This window comes from Marmota monax, unplaced genomic scaffold (assembly GCF_021218885.2).
Source record: "Marmota monax isolate L192 unplaced genomic scaffold, Marmota_monax_Labrador192_F-V1.1 WCK01_AAM20220418_F8-fsc00041, whole genome shotgun sequence".
Classification (NCBI taxonomy): domain Eukaryota; kingdom Metazoa; phylum Chordata; class Mammalia; order Rodentia; family Sciuridae; genus Marmota; species Marmota monax.
This window is the reverse complement of record NW_026695238.1, coordinates 15,225,000-15,241,410: the sequence shown is the minus strand read 5'-3', so window position 1 is coordinate 15,241,410 and position 16,411 is coordinate 15,225,000. Positions and strand designations below refer to the sequence as shown.

Genomic DNA, 16,411 nt, shown 5'->3' with positions numbered 1-16,411 from the left:
TGTGAACAGGTGGGTGTCTTCTGATGTGACGGGTGTCATGACAGATCTACTACAGCTCCGTCAACCTGGTAGGGGGCGACAAGAGCTGGGTATGTGCCCCCAAGTCAGGGCTGGCAGGCGCTGGGTATCAGTGCTGTTTTCTCCTTCCCACCCCCTCCCCATTACTTAGTCCCCTGCCCCAGTCTGGGGAATGGAACCCCAGGGCCTCAGGCATGCCAGGCAAGCCTTCTACCACTGAGCTACAGGCCCAGCCCTGCTTAATTAAAATTGATACACAAAGTATCAGGTACCACGTGGTGTTCTGAGCGCATGCACAGGGTGGAATGGGCAAACCTAGCGCACTGTCACATTCGTCACTGCTCATCCTTGCCATTATTGTGAGAACACTTTTTTTTGGGGGGGGGGTACTGCGAATTGAACTCAGAAGTACTTTACCACTGAGCCACATCCCCAGCTCTTTATCACTTTTGGAAACAGTCTCAGTAAGTTGCTGAGGCTGGCCTTGAACTTGCCATCCCCCTGCCTCAGCCTCCAAGTCACTGGATTGCCCACAGCTACAAGAACACTTAACAATTTCCAAGAATCCCTCAGCAATTTCCAAGAATTCAACCTACTGTCATCAGCTGGAGTCACCTGCTGTACAACCAACCTCCTGAACTTACTCTTCCTAGGACAGAGGGAAGCACCATTCTAAGCTGACGGCTTTCCACCCAGCCCTCGTGCTCAAACCATCAGTAACTCGCGGCTTCTCACGTCCAACTTGGCACCGCACCGAGGGGCCCTGCCCTGATGCCAGGGGCTTAGTTCTGCAGGTATGACAGCTTGTCACTCAGTGCGCAGGGACTGTCTTCCTGATACACATATGCACACACACTGCTCCATTCTGCCTGCCTCACAGCTGTGTTGGAAGGATTAGTGGAACGGTGACAGTGGTGACAGTGACCAATTGTATTGAGCAGCCCCAGTCGCCAGGCCCCATGTGCTTCAGTGTTGGTCCCTCATGCCTGGCAGCAGCCCTCCAGAATAAAACCACCATCGTAGTTGACAGAGGAGTAAACTGAGGCCCAGAGAGGACACCAGCCCAAGGTCACCAGCAGGAGGGCTGGGAATCTTGCCTGGGCTTCCCGCACCCCGTGTGCTAGTGATGGGGCTCAGGACCCACTACCTCCAATAGACACCTTGACATGAGGGGTATTTTAAGGAAAGGAACCCTAAACACAGCAGATGCAGAAAGTGCTCTCTGACCTTCCCTGAAGCAGATCATAAGACCCTCATGTGACAGGTGCCCTTCTCATACCAGGACACACAGGGGAATCTGAAGGCGCAGGCCCGGCTCAGCTCCTCCCAGGGCCTCCCCTTGGCTCCCACGGGTTTGTTCCATCCCATTCTTCCACACTCCACCTCCTAAATACACCGAGGTCCCAGTGCTGCGTGGAAACAGTGACCCCAGGGAGGGCCGGTTATCCACTGTTGTCCCCGGAGTGTCCTTCCCCTGCAGTGGCACTAAGGCAATGGCACTGAGATCTAGTCCTCCTGTTCTGGATCCAAGTTTTCCAGAGACTTCCTGTACATTTGCGACAACATTTAAACTTGTTTCCATGGCCCCAAGGCTGTCATCCCCAGTTCTCTGCCTCTGAGCACCCCAGGCTGGCCTCAAACTCGTGATCCTCCTGCCTCAGCCTCCCAGCAGATCACGGGTGAGGCTCCCCAGCCCTTTCTGCTCTTCCTCAAGGCCTGCTTGTGCTGCCTGAGTCCACACAGGCTGTTCCCATCTGGGACCCTCCCCTCAGGTCCCTGTCTAACCTCTCAGCTCCTGCACTCCTCGCTGAGAGGTGCCCGCCCTGTCCCCTTCTGCTGGCTACTCCATCTCCCTCACTGATTCCTAACCCGTTATGCTCTTGTTTTCCTGGCAGCACTCATCAGCAGCTGACAGTGTGTTGATACATTTGTTTATTTATTGGCCACTCAATGCACCAGAACAGAAGTTCCCCGCCGGCAGGGCTCACAGAGGTCCCGCTTGCCGCCCCGACCCCTACTATCCTGCCTGCAGTGGTTTCTCCACAAGGACTCCTCAGGGGACAGTTCCCATTGTATGGATGAGTTGACCTGATGGTGCAAAACACAAAACCAAACAGCTCCGGGGCCAAGACAGAAGCCAGCTCAGAGAGGCACCTAGGTGCTGGGCTCTGTCCCGTGTTACTTAGGTCATCTTTCTCATGCCTATTTTACAGACGAGGAAACTGAGACCCGGAGTGGTGGGCCAAGGTCCCAAAGCTGCTAAAGACAGCTTGGAGGTGACATGCCCATGGTCACACAGCTGCTAAGTGGCTATGCAGGGCCTGCAGTAGGCACAATGAGGTGACAGGGTGGGTCAGACTGGCCTGTTTGCAGGGAAGAGAAGACAGAGTCACACACATAGATGCGTGGTCACCCCAGCCGCAGCCACAAGACTGTCGCTAGGCAGGGCACACCACGTGAGGTGTGAGCTCCTTCCCCAGGTTCAGAAGGACAGGCCAGAGCATGCAGGGGAGGGGACATGAGGCCAGGGGAGGGATTCCAGGGGCAGGGTGAGGCGCTGTGGGCACGCTGGACAGCGACCACTCTGCAAAGGGCTCACTCTCTGGGGCTGCTACTGATGGTCACCTGCTGCAGGTCCCTGGTAAAAGCCTCCACAGACCTAGGGCAAGAGGCATGAGGGTCTTACTTTTCTTGTGGCTGTAGAACTTGTCCTCAGAGCCATCCTTGGACTTCTTAATGATCAGTTTCCCAGACTCGACGTCCACTTTGAGCTGCATTTTCTGAGAAATCCCCAGAGACTCCGACTTCACCTTCGCGGAGGAAGAGATGTGGTTTGTTGATTTTCTGAATGAGCTTCGGTGATGCCAATCCATGGCTGGGCAACCCTGGGTCAGCGTCCCCTGGGGAGCCATCAGGCTGCTGACACCATCTCCCTCGCCCCAGTCCACATGTGCACACCCCACTGCCTCCCCTGAGAGTCGCCCAAACTCGGGGGCCAACCCAGCTCGCCCACTGTGCACCCCAGCTCTTCTCCAACAGGCTCAGTGGAGGAAAACGGATGAACTATTGCAAAGCGGCTCATTATGTCAACCTGCTTTGCCCTGACTTCCAGAAAGGACGTTAGTGAGACACCCCAGGGCCTTGTTACAAGGCCAGCTGAACACTGTGGCCTAGGACAGCCCAGAAAATGGAAATCTGTCTTTTACAGGAATTTTCAGGACGAGAGAGGACTTTGGGGTGGGGAGCAGGGGTGTCTCACCGTGTTTCTGAATGGGGGATCAGGCTGACTGGACACACCAGAAACACTGGGGATCATTTAAGAAAAACACGCTTCTGGATCAAGGCTGGAGGTTCGAATTCAGCCCCTCTCAGGGAGATCACAGCAATTGTTTTGGTTTGGTTTTTCCCCACGGGCCGCTGGGGACACTATTTTCATGTAGCTCATTCCTCTCATTTTGAGGACAAAGTTTATAGCACTGCAGCCAATGAGGAGCTTGTCCCTGGCAGCCTCCCTACGGAGGGGACTTCACTGACGTTTGCAGGCCCCAGTTCTCACGGTGAACCATCTCCCTGGCCAGGCAATTCCAGGGACTGCCGTTTTCCACAATTGGGTTCCTTGCCCTTCCATAGCCCAAGCCAAAGGCGCGCTTGTCCCAGGGACAAGCATGAATTTCAAGGCCAGTCTCCACTGTCATGGCCTCTTACCTCAAAGGTGACTGGAGGGATGAGGGAACGCCGGTGGGTGGACTCAGGACCCTCATGCAGCAGGGCCTTGACCTGTGGGCAGCAGCAGGGGGCAGAGTCAGAAGGGACACAGAGCCTGCAACCTGGCCATCCTCTGTCTAAACAGGGGACCCCCCCCCCAAGAAACCACAAGAGCTGCAGGACCCCCTGCAATACCTTGTCTTCAATGGAGGACAGCAGACTTGTCAGTTGGCTGAGCTTGGCCACCATGTTGATGGGATTGGCCTCCCCAGGCACCTGGGACATGAGGACGAGAACGAGGGTGGCACTGACTGCGTGATCATCAGGAAGGCGGCTCACACTGAGCACCGCCCTCGCCCCCTTGCTCCACCGGGTTCCAGCTCCCCGACAGCTTCGCGTACCACTGTTTTCATCCCCTCTGCAGATGAGGACACTGGGACATGCAAAATCCTCAGAATCCTCACGGCCCAAACCAGATCGTTACGCCTTTGCTCTCGTCTGCCTCTCGGGAGCCCGTCACCCTCCAGCTCAGTCGCCTCGAGCTCCACGCCTCTTTGATCTTACCTCCTCCCTCCCAATCTCCTGCACTACGGAGCCTGCTCTGCTCCCCAAACACACCCACTCCACCACTTAAAACCCGAGGCCAGCTGTTTCCCCTGCAGGGACAGCACTGTCCACTCCTTACCCTGCCCTCGAAGGCGCTGGGCTCCAGCACCACCCCCCAGGGCCGCTCGGATCCCCACTGCTGATCTGCCGAGAGTGACACTTTCTAAGGCTCTCCAGGGACTTGGATTTCACTTGAGAAGGGCACTTCCTTGTCATTCAGGTCTCATACCACTGGGAAATCGTCCCTGTCCCCTCCAGCTGGGATAGCCGCCTGGTCATTGCTATCAATCAAGTTATCTCCTCCATGTATGACCTCCCTGTGTGCTTCCCCTGATAGAACACAGGCGCCACGAGAATTGAGACCAAGGACACTGTGACCAGTGCTGCAGCCTGGGCACGAGGAACACCCTCTGACCATTGGAGAGGCTCAATAGGGTTGTTTGTGAACAGAAGGGCCCAGAGAGCTCAAGTTACTATCTGTAGTCACACAGCTAATAAAACACAGAGCAGGACCTGTACTCTGCTTGGCACCAAGTCCATGCCATCGAGCACTTGTTCACAGAACAAGCACTGTAAAGTCTCCATTCTAAGGTAGACAGGCTGCCAGGAGCTGGAGATGCATAGTTAGTCTTGCAGGAGGATGAGGAAATCAGACACGTGCCTAACTTGAACACCGAGCAGAATGGAAAGAGTGCTGTCCCTTCACCTCCCTCCTTGCTCAACGTATCAGCCTGGCTATGTTTGCTTTTGACCTCAGTTTTCTACCCATCTCCTTACGCCACTCCTGCCATCGCCATCGTCACTGCAGCCTCTACCCCACCAAGAAAGTGGTTTTGTTATGACAATGTGCTCTCTGGCAAGCCTGCTCGGCTCTCGGTCTTGCCCTGTGTTACCCTCGCCTGGTGATAATGCAGCAAGAAGGCTGTCACCAGATAGTGCGCAGATGCAGGTACCTGCCCTTGACTTCCCAATCTCCACAACCATGAGCCAGAACAGACCTCAATTCTTTATAAATCACTTGGCCTCAGGTAGTTTGTTATAACAACAGAAAATGGACCAAGACACACCTCCACCAGTCCCATCAGCATCATTAACTCCCCCAATCACCTCACCACCATCATCATGGCTATTAACGTGTCAGTGCTTTCTCTGACTACTTTTTAAGAAAGCTCACAATCTGTCTAGATATCAATGAGGGAAAGGCTGAGAAGAGTGGATCTAGATGCAGGCCAGGGCAGAACAGAAGGCTACCTGTTGGCTAAGAAATGCTGGTCAGTAGGCGGGGCAGTTCTGCCACCCCTCATTTGGGGTTGTTTTTCTCACAATTAACTAAGATAGCATGGATTCAAACCTCCTTGTTTCCCCGTGTGGACACTTGAGATGACCCGCTTTCTACCCTGGACAGTTGCTGTGCAGCTTTAGGCTGGTGTCTCCCCTCTTTGGATCTGTGACTTTGGGGGAGGTCTGGCAGAACCTTTCAGAGCACAAGGATGTTGAGCCCAGGGAGTTAGTTCCTGGGACAAGAGCTGTAGCTTTTCTAATACTTCTGCCTAATAACGAGGATCATTTGATGAATTCCTATAACAAGCACGATTTTAAGCCCTGGGGGAGCAGAGACAGGGTGTGCTAGAGCTAGCACACGGCGGGATTTGAATGCGGGTTGAGTACTGTGGCTCTCAGGTACATTTTACCCCTCAGGGGACATTTGGCAACATCTGGAAACATTTCCAGGCAGCACAGCTGGGGAGATTAATGGCACTCAGTGGGTAGAGGCCAGCACACAGGACGGTCCCCACAACAAAGAGCTACCCAGGTCGAAATGTCACTAATGTTCAGGCTGAGGGTGCAACTCACAGTGCAGCCTGCCCGCGGGTGGGTTGGCACGGGTGTCACCTGCGGGTTACACAGTCCACCCAGTTATCCCACTTTGCCCCTTAGTGGCACTTTTCTTTCTTTTCTCTCTCTTATTGGGGACTGACGCCCAGGGTGCTTTACCACTGCATTACCTCTCCAGTCCTTTTTATTTATTTTATTTTTTTATTTTGAGACAGGGTTTCACTAAGTGGCTTAAGGCCTTGCTAAGTTGCTGAGGTTGGCCTCAAACGTGCAATCCTCCTGCCTCAGCCCCGGAGTCCCAGGCATGCCACATCCACCTTAGCAGCACTTCTCAAAGGGGATGCCTACACAAACCCCCATTCTGGGTTCTGTGCAGGGTAGACCCCGGGCTCTTGGCTGCCCTGAGGCTCCTCACCATTTTGACTGCATAGTTTTAGGAGCCTTTCAACAGCCCTGGAAAGATTCCCTGCAGGGGTTAGGGTCCCACCAGGGTCTAGGGAGTGTCTGCCTTCCTAAGGCTAAGGGCTTGTGTGGCAAGGATCTGACTGCTCAGATGCCAGTCTCACGGGCATCCTCCCCCATTATCCAGCCCTGCACTGTAGGACACCACCACCCCCAGGTCACAGGCGGGGCTCAAAGGGCCCAAGGGGCTAGTCTTATTGACCGAGGCGCCTCTTCCTTCTCTATGCCAGGCAGCCTCTCTGAACACCCTCCTGACTGTGAATTCTGAAGGTACACCAAAGGTGACATTCTCGACCTTCCTTTAACCCAGTAAGTTCCGAGTGATAGATTCTGCAAATACTTCAACAAAATTGATACGGTGCATTAAAGTAGGCTGGACATCATAATCTAGGGCTCATAGAGCCTTTGTATATTTTTTCAAATGCTGTAATCAACCACCTGTTTTCTCAACAGAACAGACCTCTAAAAACATGCTGCTTCAAAGTTACCATAAGTGGTATATTTGTTGCTCTATTTAAGTTTCTATAGGTGTTCCCCGTCTGGGGTCATGAAGGAAATGGATTGAAATCCAGGGTCTCACAGGAGACCACTCCACTCCTGTCACTGCTCTGTCCTACCTCCAAATGCAAACACCTGTCCTCTGAGGGGCAGACCCTCACCCTGATGGCTGCTGGCCCATCTCTGGGGGCCTGTCTCCTGATCAAGGACTTGGGTGCACATTCTTCCTCTCAAACTAATTTCTGATGTTTAGCTGGTCCCGTTTCATCGAGATTTGTTTTTGCTTTCTTAGAAATTAACCCATCATCCACTTCAAAGAAATACATTTAAATATATTTTTTTCCTGGTGAATTTTTTTCAGTTGTATAAATAGAACACAAATATATTTTCTCTGTAAAAAAAAAATTCTGTGGAAGACCAAAATAAGCCACCTCAAAATATTCTTCTTTGGCATGTTTCAAGATGGCTATTCACAGAAACTGCAGACCCAGGAATAGCTCTGAAAAGCTGTCTTTTTTGTAAAAGAAATTTGCAACCCTCTCCATCGGTAGTCAAAGGGAGGCTCTCTGTGGTCTCGCCATCTGCTGTCTAGATCTAGGAAAGACCCGTGAACACTCACCAAGGGAGGCTTGGTGCAGCCTTCACCTGTTCTTTTTGTTTTCTTTTCTTTTTGAGATGGGGTCTCACTTTGTGGGTCAGGCTAACCCCCAACTCCTGGGCTCAAGGGATCCTGCCACTGCAGCCTCCAGCACACCCCGTCTTCTGAAGGCTGCTGACTAAGAGCTGAACTGTTCAGGACCAGAGGCTTCCCCTTGAGATCCCCCCCCCCGCCCCCCGCCCAGTATATGACCCACCACCACCTGCCCCACTCCAAGCCCCTGCTGCTTTCCATAGCCTCACAGTGGTATAAAAACGTCAATCATCTGTGTCTTCTCTGAGTGTCACACTTTGTGAAGCTCCCACGTGTATAAATGTCCTATTGGTCCAGTCGAACTGTCCACTCTCAGTTTGCCCCAGAGACTCAACGATGGAAACTTTAGGAAGCAGAAAGAAGGAAACTTTCATCTGCCCTACAACTCAAGCAAGCCATGTGGACAAAGGCGCCCTGGGCCCACCCCCTTCTCTCCCATCCCACCGGACCTCCTGGTGAGCAGAGTGGCCCGGTAGGTTTAAATCCTTCTGGTTTGCTTTCCCTGGGCTGAAGCCACAGTGCACAGTTGTTCCGCAATTTGCATATCCCACCCAACAGGTATGGCTGGAGATCTGCCCACAGCGGTGCCGATCTCTCTACATTCATCATCTCTCTACATTGATGGGGCTTCCATATTTTTGCTTTTAGAGACCAAGCTCCAGTGCACACCTTTGTCAGTACCGTGTAGCGTGCGATCCTTAAGATGGCTACCTACACATGGCTCTGCTGAAGAGGGGAGTGAAAATTTGCACATGAATGGCTTTCAGAAAACCCATTTCCATCCCGCCAGTAGAGGGATGAGCCCCGGGGAGCATCCAAGAGCATCGGGCTCCCCAATACTAGGGGCCCTGACTCTACAATCGTCTTTAGCCATCAACTTTCTGGCTGATAAATGGAGATCACACTTGAGTGTCGTTTCAGGGTTACTTGCCCAGGAGGTTGGAAATCTTTCTATGGATACATTGCCTGCCCCCCTCCATCTTCCGTGAAGCCTTGTTTATAGCTTTTCCCATCTAAATAACTGGGTTTTTCTACCTATTTTTTGGAGTCTCTCTCTCTCTCTCTCTCTCTCTCTCTCTCTCAATCCTGCTAATCCTTTGTCTCTAATATTTGTAGCAAATATTTTCCTCAAGATACTGTTTCTGCTTGTTTTTATAACTTTGATGAGGACACCTTTTTCTCTTTCTCTTCTTCTTCTTCTTCTTCTTTTTACAGATTTATGCCTAATGGCCAACTGGACCGTGGCCTCCAGCCCTGCCTGAGGAGAGGCGTCTTTATCCTGCCTCTCCGGGAGCAAGCAGCAAGGATCAGGAATTGGGTCACCTCTTGTCTTTCTTTCCAGTTTCGGATGAGCCATGGTGGGATCAGGTCCTGCTCGCCTCCTGATTCAGAGCTAAATCAGCAGTTCAGCTGATGGGCACATAATTTGAAATCCTTATTCTTCAAATCAAAATTTGGCACAGGAAACGCCTTTGGGGAAGGGGCAGGATGGGGCGGGGTGGGTTCCCCCTCCCCCTCAGTGTACCAGTTTGCTCTCCTCTCCTTCTGGGCCCTTGCGACGCTGGCTAGCTCATCCCCCTCCTTGGGCTTATTAATTTCCTCTTTCCACCCCAAGACCCTGTACCTGAGGACGAGAACGGAGGCCAGGGGACAGCTGCTGGTCGAACAACTTCTGCAGAGACTCCAGGGACGGGAGCGTCCGGACAACTTCTCTGGAGGCCAGGGGACGGGGTGAAGAACACGGTTAGTGGGCACCGAGAAGGTGCGTCCAAGACGGCTCCGGCTCTGGCTGGAGACACGGTCACACTGGGCCTGGCAAAGGCCGGTGATCCTTCCCCAAGGACAAGCGCAGGCAAAGATCAATCCGCCAGCCAGGGCCGGCCCGTCGGCCCAGACCCCCTCCCTTCCCCCTCCGCGTCAAACTGGAGCCCCACTGTGTGCAGAACCGAGTTTACCTGGGTTTTGTCTCAGCCGCGTGAGAGCGCGCAGCCGGTAGGGAACTCCAGTCCAGACCCAAACTACTTTGAAATCACGTAGGAATCCTGGGTTCCCGGTCTAACTCACAGGAGTCACACACACACATACACACACAACCCCTGTTAAAAATGCAAATTTCTGGGCTCCAAGCTGATTTGGTCCGGAATCTGCATTTTAAATACAAGGGCTTCCTGGTGCTGGGGCTGGTGGATTCTGATGCAAATCCCTTTCTAGCAGCTTCGAGGGAGCCCAGAGGGATTTTTTCCATTGTCAAATCCAGAGACAAATCTAATACTAGGACTTTATCGTTTCTTTGTTCCCTTCCCATCTCTTTCTATTGTTTTCACGTTTTAAGCATGGTGAGCAGACAATTTTGAGTTTGATTTTTCACTTATTTCATCAAAAACTGTTCATGTTTGTACATGTTTAACATCCTAATGGTTTCAAAATAGTCTATCAAGTAAATGTGCCAAAATCAGTTGTTAGATATTTGGGTTACTCTGAGATCTTTGCTATTATAAACAAAGGCTGCTCTGAACAGCTTTGTTCATATAGCTTTTCTGTTCTTATTTCCAGTTACAGAATTAGAAGAATCAGGGATCCTGGCTCCTGGTCAGTTTTGCTAAGTCCTTGAGTGAGGGTCTCCAGCTCTGTTCAGGCCTGCTTGGCCAATATCGCTTCTGCATTCTTTTTTGCCACTTTTTTCTCTTTTTCCTTTTTAACCTGCCTGACATTGTACTTTAATATTAATGAATATAGCATGCCAATGCCCTGGGGTGGATCCCCAGCATTACCAAAACAATGGACTTGCATACCTTCTATTTCTAATGCCTCTACTGTATTTTTCTGGTTGACTTCTACTACATTTCTTTTTACATAAACTGTTTAGAGATGGGGCTGTAACTCAGTGGCAGAGTGCTTGCCTGCATGTGTGGGAACTGGGTCTTTAGCATTGCATAAAAATAAACAAATAAAATATTAAAGGCATGCTTTTCATACACAACTACCAAAAAAATTTAAAAAAACAAGAACAAACAAACAAAAAACCCTGTTTATCCCCTTTGGCAATTTTCTGTTGAGAATTTTGTTAGTGTTTTTATATATTGCTGTAAAATTTACATTTTGCTTTGCTTCTTAATTTAATCTGTGTTGTACTTATCCCTGTTATTATGTTATTTTCATCCTAGATGGTATGGATTTCATTGTAAAATTATTTGTAATTTTTTATTCTAATTTGCATCTTTTCCTTGGTAATTTTGTTGCCCAAAGTGGTCAAGTGCCCCTGAGTTCAATCTTGGTACCTCCCCCTCAAAAAAAAAAAAGATTGTTCTATGAGTTTCGTGTGTGTTGTATATGTTTAATTCCTTACCTCATCTAGAATTTTATTATTTGGTATGCAGGGAAACAGTCCCACCACATCACTATTCATTTTGACTCAAAGTGCCATTTTATTCCCATAGTTCTTTTGGGTCAGTCGATTGCATGAGCTCTTCTGAAATGTGGTAGGATTTGCTTCCAGTCTCCATAATCCCTTCAAATAGACCCAGAGCTCCCTGTGTGCTGGGCAACATAGCATTTGAGTATTCGTGACATCTTACAGTTTCAAGGATGGTGCTCTATTTTACTGACTTTGATGGGTTTTGCCTTTGTTTGTTTGTTTGGCACCCGGGATTGAACCCAGGGGTGCCTAACCACTGAGACCTTTTAATTTTTTCTTTTGAAACAGGGTCTCACTAAATTGTAGAGGCTGGCCTTGAACTTGAGACCCTTCTATCTCAGCTTCCTGAGTTGCTGGGATTACTGGTGTGCACACCAAGCCCAGCCTACTTTACTGACTTTGAAATAAAGTCATCCAAGGGCTGGGTGCAGCTCAATAATACAGCACTTTGCCACCATCCTACCTGCACAGGCTCTGGGTTCCATCCCCAGCACCACCAAAGTAGAAAAAAGAAAAAGAGGAAGAAGAAAATGATGGTCAGGATTCCTTTAGGGACTCAGGATGGAGGGAAGGTGTGCCAGGGAGAAGCCCGGCAGCAGGGGTATGGTTACCATCACCCCTTGGGGGGGGGTGTTTATTTTTTAGTTGTAGTTGGACACAATACCTTTATTTTATTTATTTTTATATGGTGCTGAGGACCAAACCCAGGGCCTCGCATGTACTCTACTGCTGAGCCACAACCCAGCGCAGCGCAAGTGGTACTGTTTTAAGTGACCATTTCATCAAAGAATTCTGGGCTAAAACATTTTTTTAAAGCGCTACTTCAGAACAAGTTTTAACATCATCTCGGTCTTTTTCTCCTTTTTCAAAACACTATCCAAAAAGCACAAATAATACAAACTGAATCTTTGGGATGTTCTAAGAATAGTGCTGTTTTCCTTGTATTTCTAACTGCTTTAAAATTTGGAGAAATCTGAATGGCTCCCAGACACATTTGGCAGTATTATTTGGGGTCAGAATGATCAATGACACTCAGGGACTTTAACAGGAATGGCACAGAGATGGAACTTTGGACCCGATGGTGATAGAAATGAAATCAGGCCAAGAAAAGCAAACACAGGAGAGTAAGGCTTTAACTGGGAGTCTGACCTTGGGGAGAAGGGAGAGGGCAACGGGGGAGGGGTGGTCAGTCTGCCCCTTCCCCCAGCACAGGACGAGGCCAGCTTTTCACCTCATAGCTGAGGTGGGGGAAGACCCTGGGGACTTCTGTGATCCTACGCCAGGATCTGGGTCTCCAGGGTCAATTTGATTCTGAACAGGAGGGTGAGAGAAGGTGATTTCCTTATGCCACCAGGTGGAGGACAGAAAAGGCTTCTAGGAACAGCTGCGGGTTCTGTCCCCAGAGCTTATCCACTCTATGGTCCCTGTGGTGGCCCCTGTGTGTCTCAGGAAGACTTAAGAACTGACCTTATCCTGTGAAGGATTTGTCCAGGGAAGTGACTGCCAGCTGGTCCCCAGAAAGCTTGCCAGGGCCTCTGGGCAGGACCTCAGCCCCCTGCAGGCCTTCCTGGACCCCCAGAGGGACGGCTGGCTGCCTCCTTGTCTCTGTGAGTTGGTTAATTTCCCCCAGATTCCTATTCAATTTCAGTGATGACCCCAGAACTCCAGACCCAAAGGATGTATGGATGCTTCTTCATATTCCCTTTGTTTTTCCTTCTTTGAATTTTTTTTGTTCTTTTTTTTTTTTTTTATCTTGCTTTAGCAAAAATCTGTCATGCGGTATTAAATAATCAGGCGAGAAACAGCGGAAACAGCATCTCCTGTCTTTTGTTCAGGTGTTTAATGGAATCACTTAAAGGCTCCCTGTCAAGTGTAATCGATTTTGCGTTGACACATGTTGCTTTCTTAAAGCAGTATCCTTCTACTCCCTTTTTTGAATTTTAAAACGAGGAATGAATTTAAAATGTTAGCTATTGGGACATCTATGCACATGATTCCTTCAGGTTTTAGTCTAAATCCCAGTGTTTTCTGCGTGTCCCCCGGTCTTGCGGCTCAGACTCCTGTGTGTTGAATGAAGGTCTGAACGTGCCTGTCCCCATCAAAGCAGTCTGAACATTCTGGGCTTAGAATGTCATGGAATTACATCTGCAGGGATGGCAGTGGGGAGGGGAAGCACAATTTTGTTGTCACTTAAGTTTTTTTTTTTTCTTTTCTTTTTTAACCAATGTTTGAACCCTGGTCGGGGCACTTTATCTCTGAGCCACACCCTCCGCCCTTTTTCTTATTTTAATTTAGAGATGGGGTCTTGCTGAGTTGCTTAGGGCCTTGCTAAATTGCTATGGCTGGCTTTGAACTTGAGATCCTCCTGCCTCAGCCTCCTGAGCTGCTGGCATTACAGGCATGTGCCAATACACCCAGCAATACCTAAGATTTTCTGACATTCTGCCCCTCGGTTAACCTTGTCTCCAGGCCAGGCTATTGCTTGACCTACCAAAGGGAAGAAGGGGACGCAGCGCCTCTAATCCTAACTTGAGGTGAAGTGTCCAGCACTGAGATGAGAAGCTGGCGATGCGGAAGGAAGCTCTTTGTGCTGCCACAAGGTACCAGAGAAGTGGGCAGGGAGGGGAAGCTGCCGTCCCCACAGCGCTACCTGGGGAAGTGCAGCACGTAGCAATGCACTGACAGGGAAAGGTGCCGATGCCCCCAAGGATCTGGGGGAGGCCTAATAGAAATTTTGAACTGTATTTACTCCTCCACACCACACAGCCAAGGTTGGGATCTCTGCCAAAGCAGAAATAAAAGCTTGTTATCAGCCATTACGAAACCTGTTTTTTTTAAAAAAGAAAGTGCCATTCAGAAGCATTTACACAAGTGATGATGATTTATAAACACACCATCACATGGAACACAATCTGCCATGGAAATGTAGAAAAATGATGGTTCCGTTTGGCTACGGAATGACATCTGTTGAAGGCCAGTTCGTTGAAATGAAGCTTGACTGTCCCATTTGATGACGGCTCAATTTGTCAAAGAAATTATTTGTCACATGTACCAAATATACCAATTGTGCTTTTAGGAGCCAAACTTGGTTGCGGATGATGAAAGAGTCTTTTCTGTACGTCAACTAAGCTACAATAGACACGGTGGCGAGGAACTAACCAGAGAAGCTTGACACTGCTGTAGGTGTAATAAAACAAAAGAGCACAATCCAGGAGCGCTCATCCACAGAAATGACAGTTTTCCCAACCGAAATGCTGACCTTTTCGTTTGTGACAGGTTTGTTTGGGCTCCTTGTGACTGGGTGTGTGTACCAGGGATTGAACCCAGGGGCACTTTACCACTCAGCCACATCCCCTGGCCTTTTTATATTAGGGTCAGGGTTTGCCTACGTCACTGAGGCTGGCTTTGAGCTTTTCATCCTCCTGCTCAGCCCCCCAGGTTGTTAGGGTGGCTGGCCTGCACCACCACTCCCGTCCTCCTGGACATTTCCTACAGATCACCCCAAGCTTTAGCCTTTTAAACTATTCTTTGCTAATTCATCTGATGACATATCGGCCTTACTTTTGCACTTCTAGCAATTAAAATGTAATTGAACTTGAGGTTCAGTTTAAGGTTAATAAAATAAAAAGTGTAAAATCAAGAGAATCTTTACAAAATCAGAATTTTTACCATTGGTTGTTTAATGAATTTAATATTGGAAAATTGAACTTTTTAGTGAATCAGTTCACTTTGAAAAACAGCCATCACTGGAAATTTGGGGCTGTCACCACCAACCCAGAAGATAAGCTGGTACCCTTAAGTACCTGTCAATGTGCTGGCTTCTGTAGGAAGAATGGGAGCCAAAAGCTAAAGGCTGGATTCTGACCAAGTCACCTCTGTCTCTCCCCACTTCCAGAGCTACTGACTTCAAATGAACGTGATTTTGTTTTTGTTTTTGTTTTTGGCACTGGGGATTGAACTGAAGGGTGCTTAGCCCCTGAGCCACATCCCCAGCCCTTTTAATTTTTTAATTTGAGACAGGGTTCCACTAAGTTGCTTAGTGGCTTGCTAAATTGCTGAGGCTAGCCTCAAACTTGAGATCCTCCTGCCTCAGCCTCTTGAGTTGCTGGGATACAGGTGTGCCCCACCATGCCTGTCTCAAATAAACTCTAGTTTAAAAACAAGACAGGCTGAGGCTGCTCCTCAGTGGTGGAACATTTGCTCAGGTTCCATCCCAGCACCAGGAAACACACACACACACACACACACACACACACACACACACACACACACTACAGCTCAGATTCTATGAAAACAACCACAAAGCTCTATCTGCTGCTCAATTACTATGAGATGAGGGCCGCAGGACACTGGGACAGCCCCACCCTGCAGGCTCCCCCCAGGGCATCTTCTTCGGTGCTCTCTCCACCCCTCCCGCCTCAGGGGCTGCCATTACCCATAGAGTTCCTTGCAGAGCAGCGAGGTCAGTTTCTTCAGGTGGGGGAGGCTGCTGGAGCCCGTCTTCACAAAGTCAGAGTCCAGGGCGAGCTGAGTGCTCAGATAATCTTGGATGGCTTTGAGATGCTCTTCGGGAAGACTGGAGAGGAAAAAGCAAAATAGAAGCAGTCACAGCAAGGACCACGATGAGCTGAGGTTCCTTGGTCCCAGGTTGAGACATGGCCCTGGAGGAGAATGTGTGCAAACCTGTGCAAAGGCCCCTTGGCCTCACTGCAGAGGAGGCCCAGGTAAGAGGAGGTAAAGGGGTCCAGCAAGAGCAGGTATCTGTCTTGGGGCTTGGGAAGCAGCTGTCCTTTAAAAAGAAGACAGGCGGGGTATATCCTGCAATCTCCCCGCCTCTCTACTCACAGGACAAGAATCAGAGGGCTGGAAGTTGGACATGGCGAGGGGCCGGGTCTGGCATGCACACTGGAGAGCTTGGAGTTACCCCAGGCTCCTGGAGAAGTCTGAGTGATACAGGGCTGGGCATATAGGTGGCAGAAAGGCTGTCCAGGTGTCCTGGCTTTGCTCTCCCTTGTAGGGTCCCAGTTTCTTCAGTTTAAAAAGTGCATGGGGACTGGGCACAGTGGTGCACTCCTGTAATCCCAGCAATTTGGGAAGCTGAGGCAGGAGGATCACAAATTCAAAGCCAGCCTCAGCAATTAACAATAAAAAGGGCTGGGGATGGGGTTCAGTGGATTCAA

The 16,411-nt window shown here is 49.8% G+C and overlaps 1 protein-coding gene across 1 annotated transcript in view; it reads right to left on the bottom strand.

Annotated features, from left to right (window-relative positions):
- The window catches only part of Inpp5d (inositol polyphosphate-5-phosphatase D), a 109,532-nt gene that overhangs the window by 37,497 nt on the left and 55,624 nt on the right, over positions 1-16,411 (bottom strand). Inside the window, exons 5-9 of the mRNA XM_046439562.2 lie at positions 15,667-15,807; positions 9,441-9,528; positions 3,919-3,999; positions 3,724-3,795; positions 2,705-2,828 (exon numbers count right to left, since the gene is read on the bottom strand). Coding sequence (XP_046295518.1) covers positions 2,705-2,828; positions 3,724-3,795; positions 3,919-3,999; positions 9,441-9,528; positions 15,667-15,807 — 506 coding nt within the window. The remainder of the gene's footprint in view (positions 1-2,704; positions 2,829-3,723; positions 3,796-3,918; positions 4,000-9,440; positions 9,529-15,666; positions 15,808-16,411) is intronic.